At 35.1% G+C, this 22,718-nt stretch overlaps 1 protein-coding gene across 5 annotated transcripts in view; it reads right to left on the bottom strand.

Annotated features, from left to right (window-relative positions):
• kiaa1549la (KIAA1549-like a) overlaps positions 1-22,718 on the bottom strand; it is a 48,377-nt gene that overhangs the window by 7,424 nt on the left and 18,235 nt on the right. Inside the window, exons 3-16 of one of the 5 annotated variants that reach the window (XM_059535880.1) lie at positions 21,076-21,666; positions 20,076-20,191; positions 17,384-17,606; positions 17,015-17,148; positions 16,729-16,897; positions 14,353-14,412; positions 13,762-13,913; positions 13,128-13,299; positions 10,781-10,941; positions 10,034-10,069; positions 6,775-6,962; positions 2,425-2,564; positions 1,054-1,178; positions 590-828 (exon numbers count right to left, since the gene is read on the bottom strand). In XM_059535880.1, the coding sequence (XP_059391863.1) occupies positions 590-828; positions 1,054-1,178; positions 2,425-2,564; positions 6,775-6,962; positions 10,034-10,069; positions 10,781-10,941; positions 13,128-13,299; positions 13,762-13,913; positions 14,353-14,412; positions 16,729-16,897; positions 17,015-17,148; positions 17,384-17,606; positions 20,076-20,191; positions 21,076-21,666 (2,506 nt within the window). Of the gene's footprint in view, positions 1-589; positions 829-1,053; positions 1,179-2,424; positions 2,568-6,774; positions 6,963-10,033; positions 10,070-10,780; positions 10,942-13,127; positions 13,300-13,761; positions 13,914-14,352; positions 14,413-16,728; positions 16,898-17,014; positions 17,149-17,383; positions 17,607-20,075; positions 20,192-21,075; positions 21,667-22,718 lie in introns of all 5 variants that reach the window. The other 4 variants (XM_059535879.1, XM_059535881.1, XM_059535882.1 and 1 more) reach the window with 4 other exon arrangements.

Raw genomic sequence — 22,718 nt, 5'->3', positions numbered from 1 at the left:
AAAATATATTTTTTGAACTTTGTTTATCAAAAAATCCTGAAAAAAAAAAATGGACTGGCGTAATGATGCTGAAATTTACATTTGAAAATATATTAAAATAGAAATAAGTTATTGTAAACTGTAAATTAATTGAAAGTTCACAGTTTTGCTCTTTTTACTATATTTTCGATCAAACAAATGCAGCCTTGCTAGGCATAAGAAACTTCCTTCACAAACATAAATATATATTAATTAAGTTATTTTATAATCATATAAAAATATTAATAATTAATAAAAAACAAAGTTTGCTAAATTTATTTAGCACCATTATTTTTTATTTCTCTTTAAAAAAAAATAGCTTACATTTACTTATGTTTTTTTAATGAATTGTGTAAATGATCAAAACTATCAACAATATCATATTACAGCAAAAGTGCCTTTCCTGTTTAGTAAATTCTCCCCATGATTTTAGGACATATACGCTGTATCTGAATTTATTCCACTTTTCATTTTCCTTTTTTATCCTGTATCCAGGAAGACACAACTGGCTTCATTTCCTCAAAATATTTTGGGATGACTAAGAGCATGGGTTGGTTTAATCTCCGCCTACCTCCTGCGGTACTTTACGTAAGTGGAGGGTTTCCTGTCCTCCTTCAGCCCCCTCAGTTCTTCCAGGTCCAGGGAAGCGTTCTCTCGCCTCAGCCGGTCTCGGTGGCTGTACATGTGGCTGCTGCCGCTGCCGCTGCTGCTGGTGACCGGCCCGTCACTGTAACCTTTCCTTTTAGCTTTTAACCTCAGCTTATTCCGGTAATGCTCGATGTCCGACTTCTGCTTCAGAGCCATGTTGACCTGCAGGTGAAAATTTATTTATTTACTCCCAACTTTGTGCTACTCAGCTGACCGTAAGTGAGTCTAAATAGAATCCTTTTTTGCTGATCTAGAAGGAAAATGTGTGGAACAGATTCTGTGTGGGTTTGCCCTGTAAACTGACAAGGACTCAAAACAGGGAAAAATAAATCACCAATAAAAGCCTCTTAATGAGGTGGCCCATCTCCACAGTGACAGCGAGCTCACCTCTCCATTCTGGATGACAGAGTCTTGGCTGTGATTGGAGGAGTCAGGATAGGAATAGTTGAGTGGGGCAGCCATAGGCTTGATGTTGATGAGGCGTAGAGAGCCAGTTAGAGAGTCATAATGGTCTGCAAACAAACACAGGAGACTCGTGCAGTCACAAAATTACAGCAGGAGGGTAAAAAGGGGATCAGCAAAGAAAGCAGCTGTAAATACTCAAAACAGAGTCTGATACTAGCCACCATTGCACATTACACCGAGCAATCACCAATAAAGATCATGTTCCATGAAGATATTTTGTACATCTACTACCGTAAATATCTAAAAACTTCATTTTTGATTGGTAATTAATGATGCATTGCTAAGAACTTCATTTGGACAGCTTTAAAGGTGATTTTCTAAAATTTACTCAGATTCCAGATTCTCAAGTAGTTGTACCTCGGCCAAATTTTGTCCTATCCTAACAAACCATTCATAAATGGAAAGCTTATTGTTAATATTATTCAGCTTTCAATAATAATAATTTGAAAAATATTATTATAATATAATCATGACTGGTTTTGTGGTCCAGGGTCACATTTTATTATTCTAGTGTTTCAATACAGTTTTTGCTTTTTTTAAAAAAAATACATTTTTAAAGTTATATTTATTTATATTGTTGTAATATTTATTGTAATATTTCTTATAAATGTTTTTTTATTTGATTTTCTTAAACTAGTGGCAAAATGTTTTTAGTAAAAAATTTACAAAATTTACTATTAATATGATATAATATATACAAAAGTGCAAACTTTTTATAAAATAAATTACATATACATTACTGTTCAAATGTTTGGAGTCAGTAAGGTTTTTAACACTTTTACTCAGCAAGGATGATTAAATTAATAAAAAAATGACAGAAAATAATTGAGAATGTTTACAAATATTTAGATTTCAATTAAATGCTGTTTTTTAATTGTATTCAACAATTAATATATCACAATTCCCACAATAATATAATATAAAATACTTACAAATGTTTCTAATTGTAAAAATGTTTATCATTTAATTTCCCATGAGTTATAAATATTATTATATTTTTTATTCAATTTTAATTTTTCTTAAAATATCCAACCATATTTTATGCCATTTTACTTTTAAAATAAATTATTTTTAATTGTATATATATATATATATATATATATATATATACACACACACACACACATAAATTTTTTTCCCTGTAAAACAAAACAAAAATACTGATTCCAGACATTTTAAAATGTATTTAGGAAAAAAAATCGATTAACCAGACTCAGCGTTCCTGATTGTAAATAATGGGCTTCATAAATGGGTTATGATCCTGAGGAATGTGAATTGTGTTGTTCCTTTTACCTCTGTCTTTCTCACCATTTCTCGTGTGCTGCTCTTCTTTGGGTGCTTTCTGTGCCGTTGATCTCCGAGCAGTGGAGCTTCTGCCCGTGTTCAGCTTCCCAGATTCATTGCTCGAAACAGAGCCGTCCTCGCTTGGCAACCTGCTGCGGGTAGCCATGGCAACAGAGGCAATGGTTAGTTTGCTGCATGCAGTATGATGCAGGGTTAACAGTTGCCTTGCAGGGCCCTCTGGCCTCTGTTAACCTGCATTAAATTGCAGTGGTGTCATTTAGCAGACATCACCATAGGGTGAGCATCCACTCATCATGTTTTGTGCCATTTAAACAAATGTTCAACAACAGGATGAATCCTGCTCTGAAACAACAGCCACAATTAGCCATAGACCACATATCAGAATGCACATCATGTGCCAGCGAGAGTTCTAACACATCACTACTGGAAAGATTGTTGGCAAGCATATCACATTAACACTGACTTGGTAGGACAAAGGAAATCTACAGACCATTTGTTTATGGCATATAACTAATGGTGTGTACACCAAAAGCAAATCTAATTATTTGCGTAAATAGATTAAATCTACTCACAAATATTCGCAAAGATGCGAATTTGCACCAGGTGATGCGTTTTCCATGATATTGACCTCAATCGTGTCTTCCACGCAAGATGAAACATTTTAACTCGAGCGGAAACTTTGCATGCCTTGTTGTCTTGCAAGTCAATCAGAGAAAAGCTTATTGACATGTCTGGTTGTATTCTAATTTTTTTTTTTTTATATATATTTTTGTTTTTATTCAGTGATGTCGAAAAAAAATGTGAAGCAAATATTTGCTTTGCTTTTGGTGTGCACACACCATTACTCGCTCTAGATTACTCACAGGATGTTTTTTACACCATTCGCGCAAATAAAAAAATACAGTAAAATCAATAACAATTTTCTCTGATACAACCTGGACATGTCAATAAGATTTTTTCTGATTGGCTTGTGCAACAATGTGTCATGAGAAGTTTCTGCTTGAGTTGAAATTTTTCACCTTGCATGGAAGAAGGGCAACGGTGCGAAACATCTATACATTGACTTTGTAATCTACTCGTGGGAATAACTAAATTTGCTTTTGGTGTGCACAAGAAACTAAACAGGTCCCTAGATCGATAGATCAAGTTTTTTTTTAGATAATATCCTGGGGCATACATATACACCAGATTACCATAATCCAAACGTGCTAGCAAGGTAGCAGATACCAAATATTTCCTTGCTTTAAAAGAAAATATAGATCTATGTCGGTAGTAAAACTGCAATTTGAGCTTAAGTTTTGAAATGTATTTATCAATATGTAGCTTAAAAGTTAACTGACTGTCAAATAGGATGCCCAGGTACTTATAACTTACAACATATTCTATTTTTGTTCCCTGGAAGGATATAATGTCAGGAAGATTACTTGGTACAACTTTAGAATTTGAAAAAAATAATTAAACTAGTTTTATCTGTGTTTAAAACCAGCTTAAGCTGACATGAACGGAACTGAACAATATCAAACACTGACTGTAAATAGTGAAGTGCTTGTGAAGCTGATGGAGGACAACTTTAGAATTTGAAAAAAATAATTAAACTAGTTTTATCTGTGTTTAAAACCAGCTTAAGCTGACATGAACGGAACTGAACAATATCAAACACTGACTGTAAATAGTGAAGTGCTTGTGAAGCTGATGGAGGACTCCAGTAAATAGCAGTGTCATCTGCATACAGATGGAACTTCGGATTTGGAATGTTATTGCATAAATTATTTACGTACGAGGAAAATAAAATAGGTCCCAGAACAGACCCCTGAGGGACACCTTTGGAAAGTGACAAAATAGATGAAGTACAGTCTTTTAAAAGCACACACTGTGTTCACCCTGAAAGATAGTTGGCAAACCATTTAATGGCAATTCCAGAGATACCAACAATGGAGAGTCTATTTAGAAATATGCCATGATCAACTGTGCAAAAACCTTTGATAAGTCAAGAAAAAGAGCTGAAGATTTTTTTTGCAATCTAAGGCATCAATTATGTCACTAATCACTTTCCAAGCAGCAGTGACAGTACAATGCTGCTTTCTAAATCCACACTGAAAAGGAGAAAGAATATTTTTATTTCCAGAAAATATTTAAATTTCTCCAAAAGCTTAGATAAAGCTATATATATATATATATAGAGAGAGAGAGAAAGAGAGAGAGAGAGAGAGAGAGAGAGAGAGTGGTTCACAATAACATAATAAATTTATATTCATATATGTACAGTATTCATGTATGAAATTCACAGTAAATCTGTTTTACTCAGAAAAACAGAAATAAAGTAAGCTCGAAATGGGGTTCTATATTGATTTTATACTTTAATTGTAGATTATAACATCCATAAAGCTCAGGGAACCATAAAAGCAATTACCTATAATTACAGAAACAAGGACTATTTCATTTTCACATCAAAATAAAAGCTTCAGTCGTAACCCATTCTCTCTCTAAGAAGAAGGTAATCAGGCACAGTCAACAAAATATGAATATTACATTAAATCTGCTAATCTCTCAGGCATGTGTGCCAACAATCTGCCATGCACATAACACCCAGCCCCGCTGGACTCGCAACTGCCACCGCCGCACCAACACACGCACACATCTTCTAGGTCGAACATTGCCCAAGCTGCCTATGGGCACACTGAATCATACATGATTCTGTAGCTGTGAGTGTACTTAGCTTCTCTGCATGCATCTCAGTCTGTCTCTGCCAGGTTTAAATGCTCGTGTATTTACCGCATTTGCTTTTCCAAATAATTATTTCCCCAGCTCTGCTCTCTGCAGGATCATTTCCTTTTAATCGAGCCACTCAGGAGAGATAACAAACGGCAGAATACATTTGTATTCCAACTAATAAGCGCGGATGTTAATAGAGAAAGAGCGAGAGAAGGAGAAACAATGAGAGGGAGAGGCACGCGAAGCCACACTGCAACCATTTCAAGGATCAGTGCTTTATGCTATGTGGCATTGTCCCATGTACGACGCAAAGGCATATTTATGATCCCACAGCCCGCAGAGAGCGGTTAAGAAACCAGTAAATGTGGGGTGGTGAGTTTTAATGACCTTGAAAGGCTGCTTTTGTGACGAGAGCATCATGCTGAACACTGATAAATTTCCTACCATCTTTCATTTGCATTTTTATGCGGGATCAGAAAAGGACCTTGGCAGGTTTCACTCTTTGTGAAAAAAAGAGAAATTTCTCTGAAGCAATGGGGACAAAGAATAAAACACTAACAAATTAATCTAAAGAATCTGGTGCTTTAAATCAAATGAACACTTTATCTGTCCTTTACATTTTTTGCTTGTTGATACAACCCCGATGAGACATTTGATAGTCGGAATATATAATGTATACATATGAGTTATGACTGTGGTCCCAAATAAACATTACATAAAAACGGTTACATAACATTTTTGACATGCAAAATTTAAATATGACCCGAAACCCAAGCACGTCATTATGCAAATTTTCAGTGATACTTTGATACTTTGTCTATATATATATATATATATATATATATATATATATATAATGAGGTAAAAGTACAGTATGCATTTGCCAACTGTTAATTTTTCTGGTCAATTTGATCCATCATAACATCAAGGCAATTATTATCCATTTCAAGGATGCATCAATTAAAGATCTACAATATTTTGTCCAAATATATAAAAATAAATACACTAAAAATTAAATAGTTTTAAATCTACATAAATTCTATAAAAATTCAACTTTGCCATCAGAATAAATTCTATTTTTTAATATGGTGAAATCAAAGTATTTTTCTATCTGATTTGCTGAAGACTCCCTAAAGATTTACATTATTACCTGTAAATGATTAGCATTTTTAAAGTTTGACTTTGAGCATTAGATAACGGAAAAGGTCATTACAGATGTACATGCAAATATGCAAAAAAATAAAAAAATAAAAAAAATCAGAGGGCGAAATCATGACCAAAATGATACAGTGTCTGTCTTTCTCGATTTTGATTCTAAAAATATGTCACACAGAGTACTCTGTTCTCATCTTCCCTGCTGCATCTTAGAGTCAAGAGCTCAATCCGCTCAGTGGTAATTATACGTCATACTGGAGGTGTACTTGATTTTTCAGTGGAAGAAGATAAGAAATGCAACTGAAATAGAACTGTGTGGTCATATCGGGTTGGATGGCTTTTAAAAATGTATGATATTCAGGCTTTAGTGTTCTATAGAGAGTTGAGCGATATACTATCATACTAGCTTATTCCATTTGGTACGCCTATAATATGCACATACTTCCTTTGTTCTGTAATAAAAGCACTCACCTGAGATGCATCTCTGTCGACTGGGGTCTTTTTGAGACCGTACCATCTTGTAACGCCGCCACCCTGTCTTGTGTAAGAGGGGCATCCCGTACCGGGAGGGACAGGACAAGTGTTTCCTTGGTGACAGTGAGAGCCTCCTCACCTGGCCGGCCCATGTGCTGCTTGGCGTAGTCGAAACCCTGCACGGGCTGGACAGGAAATGATGTGCCGGGATTGAATGGGGACGAAGAAAGTAAGAGTTACACAATGCAGCATCAGGCATTTTATTTCAATCAGCAAAGGAATGCCGGCCATCCTTATTTATTCATAGGCTGAAGGTACTTTGAGTCTAACTATATTTCATGGAGCCCGCATATGATGCATCAAGTTGCCATGGGATATTTAAAATGGAAGAGCTATGAAGCTCTTGTTTTAATGAATTATGGATCAATCTCCAGCAGAACTGGGCGCACGGAGGCAGGGTGCCTGTTGGATCTTAAAAAAGTGTCACAGGGCATCGCTGTTATCATGTAAATGGGGAAAATGTGTGATTAATTCGATTAATAATTCATGATAGGTTGCGCTTTGCACATGCTGTTGTCACATTTACAAGATCTAATATTTAATTATTTTCATGTTATGGCTGATAAATAATACATAACCAATATAAAAATTCTTTACAATTTAAAAAAAAAAAAAAATTAAAATTAAAAATTAATCAATCATTCTAAATGCTAAGTTAATTTAATTTACATTTAAACAAATAATATATATATATACACACACACACACACACACACAGACAATTTAATTTATAAATGGAATTATTAAATTATTTAATATATTTACATGTATTTATTATATATATATATATATGTATATATATATATACATTTATATATACAATTATATATTTAAAAATTATATATACAATAATGTTTAAAAGTTTAAAAATGAAACAGTACATTTGACATTTTTTGTTACTTAAATTTTGACACACACACACAATTTTTTTATGATATATTCAAAACATTTTATTTAAAAAAAGTTGATGAACAAATTAAATAATGCATTAATGAATTTGTATTTTGAATTTGTATATATTTACTTAAATTTTTATTTAACACACACACACACACACACACACACAAACACACACACACACATATATAAATTAAATAGTTTTAATAAATAAAATTAATACATTTTAATATCGGTAGGTACTGATTTATCGTGCATTACTAGCAAAAATGTTAGACCAAAAAGAAACAGTAAAAGCATTTTCATTTTAGTATCATCTTCCTTAGCATTCTCTATCAGACGCTGACCTTGAATAAGGTCAAATCCCACTCAAATATAATTCACATGCTCAGATGAACTATAATTCACTTTCTCTCCCTCCGATTGTCTTTGAGAGAAGCCAGAGTCTTTCACTGGCTGACGTGGGTCATGACAGTCCACAAACCCCTTATATAAATCTTAGTTTAATCCAAGTTCAATTTGATTTAAGCATAGAATGTCTTGCACTGGATGTGAACTGTGCAAACAAGCTGGGGGAACACATAAGGACTGTTCAAACACATTGACAGGTTGAAGCATGCAAGCGCACAGAATTGATCACTGAGCCTGACGAATCATCAATGTCAGCATCTGAAATCCTTATATGACTTTATTCTTATTCCAATCATCCAGTGAACGTTCACACACCTCCTGCAACACCCTTATGCTAACATGGGAAGCTCTTGTGTGAAACTGGAACGCTTTACACACTGATCCGCAAATTACCATGCATAGGCAAAATTATGTTCCTGAAAGGACGTCTTAATTGGACGGAGTAGGGAATGTGTTCAGATCAGAGAACATGGCTAAGAGGGTGTATGATCAAAGAGACGATTATCATAATTACAATTGATTTGCAATGTTGTTTTACTTCATTACTAAAAACAATACAGTTTTACTGCAGGGATAGCTCTCTCAAAAAAGGCGTACCCTCATGTTCCACAACGATTGAACTTACTTTCTTCAGTGGAACACAAAAACAGAAGTTTAGCAGAATGTCAAAGCTGCTCTTTTGCATACAATAAAACTGGATGGTGGTCATGTGTTGTCAAGCTCCTAAAAGGACAAAAAGCCCTATAAAAACATAATAAAAGCAGTTTATATAAACTGTGCATCACATATCAAGTCTGATGAAGCCATTTGATAACTTTGCATGAGGCACAAACTGAATTTAAGCTGTTATTCATTGAATATTTTGCTTGATAGCTTTGGTCACCATTCACTTTCACTATACAGAGAGTAGCTTAGACATTCTGCTAAATATCTGAGTTCTAGACAACAAAGAAAGTCTCTTTTGCTCACCAAGGCTGATTTCATTAATAAAGTAAAAAAGTAAAATTGTGAAAATGATCACAATTTAAAGTAACCGTTTTCTATTTTTATATATTTTGAAATTAAATGTGTTCCTGTGATTACTCCAGTTATCAATTATTAAATTACTCCAGTCTTCAATGTCACACGATCCTTTAGAAATCATTCTAATATGCTGATTTGCTGATCAATAAATGTTTCTTATTATCAGTGTTGAAAACAATTGTGCAGTTTAATACTTTTTTGTGGAAATTCTGATACATTCACTCAGGATTCTTTGAGAAATAGAAAGTACAGTTAATATTTGTACCTGTAAATGACTGTACTGTCAGTTTTGATCAATTTACCGCATCCAATTTCTTAATGGACTGAAACTCTTATGATTTACTATGAAAACTGCTCTCTACACATGAGCACATATAGCAGATCCTATAGCTCCTATAGATCCTATAGTCTTTCAATGTATCCCGTTTTAGATTAAAAGTCCTTGCGATCTATTTAAACTTCACCTAATTATGCATATATGTAACCTTGGCATATCGCTCAGCTTGGGGTGGCCTAATTTCTTAACCTGCATTTGGTCTGGATTTATTTGAAAGCCTCATAATCATGACAAAGAAATCATAATTGCAGTAATAATATGACAATACTTAAAATCCTCCCCAATCTGTTATTAGTCAACGCCCTGCAATCTCAAATGGAGGGACAAGAACGGAGATATTTGTGCTGTGCAGATCAAAGATATTCTCAGAGCACTAGATCTTACTGAACAGCTCATCGATTACATGGAGGATATATAACCTTCTGTTTCCCCTTCCCCCTGAGGACAGATTTCCCACAAGCACAGTCAACAAGAAGGATTTGTGGACCACAAACATGCAGCCAAGCACCATGCACAAGCCAGAAATACCTGGTGGTGATAACTCCCATCTCTTCGATATGAGGTCTGGACAGGAAAAGTAGTGAAGACACAATTGGAGGGATATTTTGGTGGAGTTAAAGTGAAATGTGTCATTCCAAGGTTTAAACAGCACATCTCATGTGTCGTGACAACATTGCATGTTTGAGGATCAAGCCACCATTCCAAAAGCCTATGTCCAGCAACATATTCAGATGTAAAATAAAGTAATAAAAGGATTTTGTAGATAGTATAAATGACACAACAATGGGTCTCATTTCCTCATAATCCTGATTCATTAATATTGCAAAGAAGAAAAAAACAAATCCACATATGAAACAGAAATTTTGTATGGTAACATTTTCTTTTGTTCTCGTGAATTTTATTGGTTATAACAACTTACGGTTCTTATTAGAGTTTTATATATTAAATATATATTGTTTTATATATTAAATTAATATATAAAATTATATTAAAATAATTCAAACATTTTTTATTTATATGGTTCTAAGCTTTTTTATTTCTATTTTTTTCAGAGGAAATAATATCTGTCAATAACTATCATTTTATCTTTGTCAGTCAGAATATTAATATTTATATATTTCTATTCCATTTATTAGTGAATGAGACCAATTGTCACTGGACTTTCTGATAAAGTTATGTTAAATGGATTTATTGATATGATGCTGACACAACGGTCCCCGTTTGGACAAGGCAGTGATGTGTTTATTTGAAAAGTCGTGGTTTGGAAGAGCCTACCTTGGTGCGGGGATGAAAATTGCGAAACGCGCCAGTCTTGAATACGGTTCGGTTTCTCCTGCATATGATAGCGACCGCAATAAACACCACAACCATCACCAGCGATACAGGAATCAGGACTGCCAGTATCCAGAGGTTACTAGGAAGACTCTTCACCACCGCTGTTTACACAAAAACACAATCACAAACATAGATTGGAAATCAATAGACTAATTCAAAATGTCAGCACATGATTTCCGCCACTTGTGTCTTCAACACACTCTCTTACAGTAATCCAACTCCCCTCTGTCTCCTACTTTCTGTGGTTAGCTCCTAATGAGCTGTATCTGTCTTTCGGCTGTAGCTCTTATCTGGGAGATTAAACCCCCACTGCTGGGTCTGATTGTGTATTATTCATACAAAACTCGGGCTTTGCTCGTCTCCGGCAGACAAACTGACACTCCAGTTGAGAGCTCAGTAAACTTGTGTTAACTCTCTACACCCAAATCCCCTGCGGTTTCTCTAGCGTGGTGTGAGATAGCTATAGACCTCATTTGGAAAAATAAGCCAGCATTATCATGCTCACTTTCTTTGGTTCATTATTAAGTCAAAGTAGAATTTTCGGTTCATTTCCACAGAGTTTCACTGATAAAATATTTCAGTCGTCTGTTCTTGCATTAATAAAGATTTTCAGATCTTCTACCATAAATGCAATTGGCGCAGAATTTGATGCTAGGCTAATGGCAAGGCAAGGTTGCTAGTTAGATACTTGACAAGCCTGAGATTTTTGGTCTCCAAAAATGGCGTCCAAATTTTGACATGAGCACTTAGAGAATGCGTGCAGCCGAACGTAGTGCTGTATATTTTATTCAATAACATGCCCAAATATAGGTGGTCAACGCATGCACTCCAAAAAGTTCCATCCTTGTTCAGTGTCCGCACTGTTTTTTCCAGAAATTATGACCAATAAAATTGTCTCTGTATTTGTTTAAATTAGAGTTGTGGGTATCTCTTAATTCACTTGCCTTTTCAGTAATTTGTTGTTGTATACTTAAATTTTTATGTGTAAACTAGGATATATATATATATATATATATATATATATATATATATATATATATATATATATATATATATATATAAAGCCTGAGACAGTTTGGTCTGTGGAGGAAACATTTTTGCTTATTGATATTATACACGTCGTTGCCTTCTGTTTATTTTTTCCCGTCAAGTATTGTCTTTTTTTCCTGTTATTGAACGAAGTAAATATCAGATTAAAAAAGGAGTCCCAAAAACAGAAATATCTGATCATCGTCCATATCGCTGTTTATATTACACTGATGCATTTGTATTGCATTCCAAAGAGCTCCGTTATAAGCACCACAGTGGAAAGTGAAACAGTATCCGTGCAGACTGGCCCGGATTGGCACGGAATGGAACGGGTTTGGCCCGATTGTGGAAAAGTGGCTTATGAATCGCCCATGAGTGAACATCATGAACATCATGTTTCAGTTTATCTGGAAGAGAAGACAAAAATGCCAAAGACCTCAGCTGTGTGGGAGCACTTTAAACTGAGTGAAGACAAGATAAAGGTAGCTGCCTGATATGCAATTTGAAACTGGCCTACCACAACAGCACATCGAGTTTGAATAATCACCTGAGTTCTATAAGTAGTACGCCTATAGTATATTGTTGGTATAAAAAAACGAGCTGCTTTTATCCTCATTTTAATCAGTAATTTTACACATGATAAAAATGTGCACTTAATTTGCTTGGAAAATACTTGTGAATACGGCAGCCATAAAAAAAAACCAGACAGTAGCCCAGCCTAATAATAATTTGTCAATATTAAAAGTATTGCTCTTAACAGACCTGTGTTTCGTATCACTAGTGCAGTGTCCGTTCTCGGAGCAAGCCTTGCCAGCATGAGTCACGCAAATTCCGGCCCGCACTGTTCTGTAGTTTATAAAAAGTTGATTAATTCGGAACGTGTCGCGTAACCATATTTCACCAAAACGCAACACTGCACTCCCTTGGGTCCGCAGCAACACACAAAAATTATTCTAATATGAGTCATACATTGAGAGATATGACTGGTGTCAGTAGCATAAAAAGTGTGTGACTGACTTGCACATTGAATTTAATAGTTCTGATTAGGGGTCAAAACATGAGCATTCGAAAGGAATGAGCATTAGCAAGCACTCCAAACATAAATTATAAAGCGCTTTTGACACCATAAACATTAACAGTAGTTCTAAATAAGATATATAGTAAACACTCACAGAACTATAAGTTTTCCTGCATATAAAAAGAAACTAAATGATGGTTCGGAAAGAAACAGGGCTAGAAGAGTGAATTATATACATACGCTCTGCTTGAACTTGGACAAAGTAGCCCAGAGTGAGAGCCATGGTCTGAGAGTCCACCGTGTTGAGGGTCTTAGCTGCAGCAGTGCCAGTTATGGGAGAGCCATCTACTTGTATGTAGTAGGTCATTTCAGCTGGGTTCTTAGGACCAGACAGCCGCCGAATGCTGACCATCTGTATGAGGAAAACACCTCAAGTTCATGTTTGATATTTTCACTATAAACTTCAAAAACTCTAAACCTTCAATTTTCAGTTTTAAATGGTCCATACTCTACATATTTGTCACATTTTCTCACTTGAATTCCATGTAGAATTTTCTTGCACCAAAACAGATGTTTATAGGCAAATTACCTATTTTATGATTGGCTAACTTCTTTGCATTCAAAAGTGAGTAACATATTCCCCCATCCATTGTTTTAAATAATAAATATGCTCTTTTTTTTTTACAGTATGTTGCAGCCATGAACACAATTTACCACTTGCTAATTTGTTGCACGTTCTATTGAGGGCAGGCTTTCTCATTCTAAAGCATTTGACTGGACAAAAAATCTGTGTAGTCCAGGATGAGTCATCAAAATATGTAGTCCATTTTCTCAGGACAAGAAAAACGAGCAAAAAAACAAACTGATGGCACACCTGGACGGTGTAATCGCCCACAGTCGTGGCTCTCCTGAAGCGGAGGCCGCGTCGACTGGCAACCAGAAAGAGCTCCGCCAGCCGCTGCTCCATTAGACTAGCAAAGCTCTGATAACTTCCCTCAAGAGAAGAGCTATCAACGTCCTGAATTACTGCAGAGAGAGAGAGAGAACGACAGAGAGGGATGAAGCAAGGTGACAAGGAGAACATACCTTTCTTACATGTTTTAAGTCTAAAAAACTGCAATTACTATAGAATTGACCTTGGTAAAATTATTCATTCTCCTGACAGTGATAAAAAAGGATGAACGAGGGAAAGACGGGGGAGGTAGAGCTAGCTAAGGCAACGGAGAGAACATTGAGTCCAAGAACTTAAAGCTAGAAAAAGCTATTTCACACTCTATATTATGATCCGATGTGATCTCAAATCAGTTGATAGAGGAAGCTAAATAATACATCAAGAGCTCTCCACAAGAAAGAAGACTCTGTGTTTAAAAGAAGCAGGGAAAAACATTATCTAGATTTAATCACGTAACACATGCTGGCAAATAGCTGTCTGGGTGCTGGTTAGCAGCTGAACTGAGGTAATTACCTGTGATTACCCAGTAATCTCGGGTTGCTACTGAAGTGTTAAGGTTGTGGTACTCTAGAGCTGTGAAAAGAGAAAAAAAGACAGACAGATGCTTATTAGAAGACCATTCTGGGAAAAACTGAAGTCTGTCATCAGTTACTCATATATTAGTGAGGATAAATGTTTACTGTTATCTTTAGTTATTGTTAACAGACTTGTGCATAAAATAAGCTGATCAATATATATATTTTTTAAATGCAATAAAATTATGCTTTTTAACATGTATATTTTACAAAATATGTTTTCTTATCCATGGCACACAGGCATTTTATTTCTACATTTCATTTGTTAAAATTATATTTTATTTAAATCATTATAATAAAAAACCTTAAATAAAAAAGTGAATATTGAATGTCAACATGATATCCATTAAATACATAAATATTTGTTTTAATGCAATAAAAATATATTGCATTAATTATATAATATATTGTTTTTATATTATATTTGTTATTATATATTACAAATTAATAATTGATTATTATGTATTACAAGAAAACTGAATAAAAATATTGAATATAAATTACTATAATACATACATTTTTTATGTTATATTCATAATTGTATTTACTATAATTAATATTCATATATTAATGTGAATCTCCATGATATCTCTTGCATATCTACATGACTTCATTTGAAGCACATATGGACTTTTAAGGCAAGATTTTTATTATCACAGTACGGATATCAAATAATTATTATTATATTATTATTATTATTATATAATTATATTATTAATCATTAAAAAACAGGAGAAAATAGCTGTTTAAAGGGATAATTCACCCAAAAATGAAAATTCTGTCATTAAAGGGATAGTTCACTCTCAAATTAAATTTTGATATGTTTTAGCTTACCTCAAGGACATCCAAGATGTAGGTTTCTCTGTTTCCTCAGTATTTCCCATTTTGATATTTTTAGGTCCAACCGTTCTTGTCTGTGACTCACATAATGGATGTCTATGGTCACCACCTCAAAGAGCATGCACAGAGGAGTCAAAATTAAACAATTCCCCATCGTAAGTACACATTGATGACCTAAGACACGAAACGAGCGGATTGTGTAAGAAAACGAACAGTATTTATATAGTTTTTACCTCTTGTACACAACCACGTCCAACTATTCTGAGTGCGCGATTGCTTCCCGATGTGACGTGCACACGCGCTCTGGCTTTAGTCTGCGCAAGCGCGGAAAGCGCCAGAAGCGATCTCTCGCGCGTGTACATCACTCATTGTTTACACTTACTGCCTTTGGTTGACACAGATTTCGGAAGTATTACCTTTCACTGTGAAGATCTAAACATATTTAGACGTACAGGAAATTGCAATGGAAGACGATTTCAATATATCCATAGACAACGTAGAATTTTTTTCACAACCATATTTATTTGAAACAGAATACACAGACCAAGTACTCAGGAGCGATCCGCTGCAGCAGCACGTCTTCAAGCCTCAGAGACAGAGATCTCTTCAAAATTGGTGGTGTTTTAGTAGCAAGTGTTGTGAGATGCCAACAGAAGTGGCATCTCACAACACTTGACGTCGCCTCCAGTTTATATGTGGCAAACTAAACACAACGTGCAAAACGCTGCGTCTCAACAGCAGAGAAAACTCAGGATCTTCAGTCAGGCAGGTGTGTGATGCAATACTGTCAATGTCCTCGTCTTGTAGTTGTTCCATTCGTGACAACATATGCTCTGTGCATGCTCTTTGAGGTGGTGACCATAGACATCCATTATGTGAGTCACAGACAAGAACGGTTGGACCTAAAAATATCAAAATGGGAAATACTGAGGAAACAAAGAAACCTACATCTTGGATGTTCTTGAGGTAAGCTAAAACATATCAAAATTTAATTTGAGAGTGAACTATCCCTTTAATTACACATGGACTATTTTTTGGGCCTTTACCGTAGTAGTACCCTTGCCATCTATGGAGGGTCAGAAAGTTCTCGGATTTCATCAAGAATATCTTAATTTGTGTTCCGAAGATGAACAGAGGCCTTACTGGTTTGGAACGACATGAGGGTGAGTAATTAATGACAGAATTTTTTGGGTGAACTACCCCTTTAAAATAATTTTAAATGTAGTATAGCAAGTTACACACCAGAACAAGTTAACTTCCCAAACTACCCATCCAAAAAAGGAAAATGTTATGCATCCTTGGAAAATGTCTTTTGGATCATCCAAAACCGAAGATCTCTGCCTCAAGGAAAACAAACTCATGGAGTCAAACAGAAATAAACATGAACTACCATTTCAATGTGCACTAACATGTAAACACCAGCTGTGCAGAAAATTAATGTAACATCAAGCTGTTAACACAAGCTGAAACTTACGCTCAGCGATGATCAGAGGGGGGAAGAAGAGAAAGTAGCCCACCAGCTCGGCAGTGAGCTGGTTAAGGAGACCGCTGGACACAGTACCGTTCAACGGAGTGCTACTGTTCCACACCACATACACCAGAGTGACTGCCAACGAATTCCCAGTTTGATACGTGTTCAGAATCTGTTCGAAAACACAAACTATAAATCCAAATCCAGTAGACGAGTCATCAGAAGAACGGTGTTATCAGACCTCTGAAGATTTATCAAACTTTGTTTTCAACTTCAATTGAAAAACTACCTCAACAGAAAGAGTCCCATAAGAGTCCTCCACTTTCTCCTGCGCCTCAGCAAACACATTTTCCAATCGTTGCTCCATCATTTGGATGAAGCCGCAAGACTTGATGTTGTCCATTGGCCCAACAAACCTGAGAACTATATGTAGGAAAACAATAAACTGTTAAACAAAAACAGATCCCAAGTTACCAAGTTTCAACTGTGTAAAATGCGATTTCACTAACAAAAAATGGCTGTGGGCTTAAGAGTGGTTGGGTATGTAATGCAAAAAAGGGTAAACAAAGGTGCTCAAGCATAAAACTTGTCAGATAGATCACTTCCAGTCAGATTTTCCAAAAAAAAAAAAAAACATTAAGTTGGAAAAGATTCATACCCGTTTTGAGTTGCAGGTGGATGCCTAGACTGGGCAACCATGGGGTCACAGGATAAGGGATGGCCAACACCACGGGAACATACTCTCTGATGTCATTCAATAGCTTGTCAAAGCCATAGGAAACTAATGTGTCCATCACAACAGAGGCCACCAACACAGACTTCCCTCTCAAGACGTAGTAGCCCACAGTCACATTAGAAGGCATGCAGATATCTCTTTCCAACTAAAAAAGAACACAGATCATGTGAAGTGGCGTGGATATATGGTAATGGACATCTGACACAATCTATGTTTTCACCAATCTTAATCAGCTCTTTTGGCTAGTTCTTTTTAAATTGTCCTGTGATGTGACAAATTATATTTTAACTAGAACACTACCAATCAAAAGTCTGGGGTCAGCAAGATTTTTTTTTTTTTAAATCATACTTTTATTCAGCAGGAATACATTTAATCAATCTAAAATCAAGACATTTATAATGTTGCAAAAGATTTCTAGTGTAAATCAATTCTTTTACAGTTTCCACAAAAATACTAGGCATATTAGAATGATTTCTGAAGGATTGTGATGAAGAAGAAATGGCGGCTTTTCCATTACAGGAATAAATGACATTTAAAAATGTATTAGAACAAATAATAGTTATAATATGCAATACTAATTGTAATAATATTTTCACAACATTTCAGTTTATATTGTATTATTGATCAAATACATGCAGGCTGGGTGAGCATAAGAGACTTTATTCAAAAACATAAAACAGAAATTACATGTATAATATGTAAACAAATAAAAAAATGACAAATTAATTAAATAAATGAATTATTAATAATGTATTCATAATTTTATTGATAATTAAAATGCTAAATTGTAATAAATATTAAATAAATTGGTTATAATTTCAATTTTTTGATTTTGTTTTGTTCTCACAAAGACTTAAAATATGAAAATCCGTCATAAAAAACGACTAATTATTACATTTTAAACTACAGTAATCTAAACAAATGACAATTAGTTTTGATATTTACTTTGAGAGAATAGTCCCATTTTCCAAAATGATGAAAAAAAGAATAAATAATATTTCTATTGTGCCATTTCAAGTCAAACTGTCATTTTAACAAATATTATTGAATTGTGTGTATTAAGGACACACTTAATGCTAGCTATTAAATTATTCTTAGCAAGACAAAGGAATCATTCATTTTACTCAAAAAATATCATTTCCATCACAGAATGCTATGAAACACAATACAGCAACTGAGACTTGAAGGAAATGACACACTGTGGAAAAAACACAAAAATCTCCCATGATGCCTGGATAAATGAAAATTAAAAAGTCTACACATTATCAATATTTTAATGAGTTTTTAGATGTTCGAATATGCCTTACTGAAATCATATGCTGTTTTTATTTATAGAGCTATATTTGCACAAATGCTCTTACTGGCTTTGTTTATTGTTAAGCGCTTGAGGCAAATGCTAATACAAATCCCACATGAATAAATTTCATCATATTGAGCCAAGCTGACTGACCATCTCTCTCTTTTTACTCCAACACAAACACACACTCTCTCTCTCTCTCTCTCTCTGTGTTCATGTGTAGATAGTGATCGTGTGGTCTCCTGCTGATCACCTCCAGGGTCTGTAATGATACAGAACCTCTGATCTGATGGACAGTTGACGAGGAGGAGGAGGAGAAATAGGAGGGAAAAAAATTACACAGTGAGCGAAATGGACGAATATAGAAACAGATTGAGTCGTTTGGTACAGAGCTTAATAGACACAGACGGTCGCTCTTCAAATGCTAATAACAACCTTTTCAGTAGTCATTCACAATTAAAGAGACAGTACACCCAAAAATTTAAATTCAGTCATTATTTACTTAGGCTCAAACCCATATGACTTGTATGACTAACAACTTAAAATGAAGTAAGTCATACATGTTTGGACTGATATGAGTGTGATTAAATGATGACAGAATTAAATGTTTTGGCGAACTGTTCCTTTAACTCTCTATTCAGACAACTGTGCTCCCCTCAGCACACTGCCTCTGCTGTTACCATGATATCGATTTTTTATTTGCAGCATATGTAGGTTCCAGCGCTGCGCTATTTTTGGACGTGCCTTTCTGACGGACAGACATGCGAATGCTCCTTAGGCTTTAAACCAAGTTTTTCATAAGACGGTCCGTTCTCAGCGCTTGAAAACAGAGAGATGTTCTACACGATCACACTCAATGAGCTGCACACTGAACATAAACCGGAAACACCTCCCACGCAGCCTCCCACAACATTGTCCTCTGCTAAACTACAATTCCCATGATGCAACAGTGATAAGGTCTCAGAGGACTGTGGTCAAAGCACTGTGCTTATCTTGATTCTACTGTTTAAGGCCTATTTTACTGTTTCCAATGGCAACCAACTATTCCGATTAGTTCTTTTCATTATTTATTTAGCATTTCTTATTTAATGCAATGGAAGAGAGAGAAGGGTTTGGATAAGCATACAACCATTTTTATTATTGCTGCAGTGTATAGTCTGTACACTGTGCATACTAGTATGCTAATTATTTTTTAATTATGCATTTAATCCTTCTGAATTCTTTCAAAAACATTGAAAAATCTTACTGACCCCAAACCTTTGAAGTTTTATAACTGCGTAGTGGCTTTTGGCTCAAAACACATGCAAACCCACCAACCTGAACACGGATGTTGCTGTCGTTGAATGCTCTCTGTAGTGCCTGCGTGATACCTTTAGACAGGTCCTGTCTCATTCCAGCCTCTAGGCGATTTCGTCGCATCTGGATGGATAACACTGGGTGAAAAAAATACAACACATATGAAAGTCATGATTTTCTAAGCATCTCAGATCCCAAGAGGGACAGTTAGGCCTATAAACATGTCGGTTTACAGTAAACATATGTTGGCTTCACTACAGTGCATATGCCGTCACTGCAGAATGTAGGAGAGGTGGAGTAAAATGACTGCATAATGTAATATTATTTGCATAATAAAGCCTTTCACAAGATTAAGTAGATATGTGCATTTGTACATTGGTTTTGTCTTATGGCTCTGTCGTAATGAGCTGAGCATAATTTAAATGTCAAAATAGATTTGTTACTTGAACGTGTATTTATTTAAACATTTATTTAGATTTCATAGATGTTAACAATTTTATATTTACATATATATATATATATATATATATATATATATATATGTGTGTGTGTGTGTGTACTGTATGAGCTGAGCATAATTGAAATGTTGCTTTGTTATTTAAATTTTAATGTATGTATTAATTAATGTTTATACATCATTATTTTTAAATTACAATTAAAATCTAATTGAAAAGACTGAAATATTTTAGGCTAAGCAAACAAATGCAACAAACCTCAAAAACATTTACATGCAAAGCAAAATTGGGGTAACTTGGAAAAATAGATGTCCTGATTGGGTTTTGCTTATAATCTTAAAAATATTTTCCCCACAAACACTGTTTAGGTCCAGATATTACATTTTGTTAATACTATCGGTTCAACAACATTATTTCAACGCAATCTACAATTCAGCTCAACAACCTCATAAATTTGCTGTAATGGAATGTAATCTGCGTTGATAGTGGTGCAATTGTAAATAAATTAACTAAAATTGCCTAATTTCTTTAGCAAATTATCGCTAAAAACAGTGCAGAAAACTCACCTGTTTTCAACCATAATCTTTCGGTCACATTACAGGTCAAAGGTGAACTGTCAGTTGGAGGGCTGCTCGGTTTAGTCGTGATACTTCCAGAGGTAGATACAGCGGTGGTTTGATGAGGGGTTGTCGTTGTCGTGGTTGCTAAAGTGGTTGAGGGTGTTTTTGTGGTTGTTGGTGCTACTTTTGTGGTGGTGGTGGTAGTTGTTGTCGTAGTGGTAGTGGTGGCTGTCGTCGGTGGTTCTGTCTCGGTTGTTGTGGTCTGGCTGGCTGTCGTGGTCGGCATGGTGGTCGTGACCTCTTTCGCCACAACAACGGCAGTGGGCGGAGTCACAGCCGTTGATGTCACAGTCAAGGGCGTGACAGTCGTGGTGGTCACTGTGGTGAGCTGCAGACTGTCGCTGGTCACAGTGTGGGAGTTGCTGAGCACTAATGCGTCGGATGAAGCGTTTTCAGCTCTTTCAGGAGCGGTGCCGTTAAAAGCGGAAATTGAGACCAAAGTTGTCACATTATCATCTATCTCTGCCACAATCATGAAAGAGGATCCCGGGGCGGTGGGAAGATCAGGGTTCCTGGGGAATTCACTAAGAGTGTCGTCTGAAAGCAGAGAACGTTTGAGTGAGTCACCTCAGGAACAGGAAGTGAGATCGAGGGCACACATGAATGCTCGCTGATGGTGAAGAATGACACATAGCACATGTGGGAGAGGACGGATGTAGCTCTTGGGGATTATGCAGTAGCGTGTAATTTTTGCACCACTAGTGTCATCAAACCGAATATAAATGAAGATAACTGTAAATTATCCATTGATCAGACGAACAAATTCAGTGAGTGTAAATGTGCAAAAATTACATACTTCAGTTTTACTGTCAACATGAAATCAGAGTGGACTCAATCAGGATAATAATAATAATTTTTTTTTTAAATATTTAAACTTGACATACTAAAATAATTAAACTGCGATAAAAAATTTAACTATACAGAAATAAAAAAAGAACTACTTAAATTGCCAAAGCACGTCAAAATTACTAAACATTTAACACAAACTAAAATAAAAACAGAAAATATCTTTTTACAAATATAAAAAGAAAAACTTATTCAAAGTATAAATAAAAACTACAATAGTATTTCACTGATACTAAAATAACACCACTGTTCAAAAAGGGTCCATAAAGGCTAGTAATCCTGACCATGTTTGTCTTTATTTGATCAAAAATATGGTAAAAATGTGTGAAACTGTGAAATATTATTACAATTTAAAAACAAGCATTTTCTATTTTAATATATCTTAAAATATAATTTATCCCTGTGATACAAAGCTGATTTTTCAGCAGCCATTACTACAGTCTTCAGTGTCACATGGTCCTTCGGAAATCATTTGAATATGCTGATTTGCTGCTCAAGAGACATTTCTCTTGTTTCTTCTCTTTATGAAGCAGCTGTGCTGCTTCATAATTTTGTGGAAACGGTGATATATTTTTTTTTGTTCGGGATTCTTTAAATAAAATAAATAGAAACCTTTTTTGACATATTTATAATATGTTAAAAAAGAATAAAGATTATTTTTACTGTCATGTTTTTAATCATCCACAATTTAATCATCCTTGCTGAATAAAAGTATTAATTTCTTTTAAAAAATTATATTAACC

Source organism: Carassius carassius, chromosome 43, assembly GCF_963082965.1.
Source record: "Carassius carassius chromosome 43, fCarCar2.1, whole genome shotgun sequence".
NCBI classification, from domain to species: domain Eukaryota; kingdom Metazoa; phylum Chordata; class Actinopteri; order Cypriniformes; family Cyprinidae; genus Carassius; species Carassius carassius.
The sequence above is the reverse complement of the archived record's forward strand: the minus strand, read 5'-3'. Positions and strand labels throughout refer to the sequence as shown.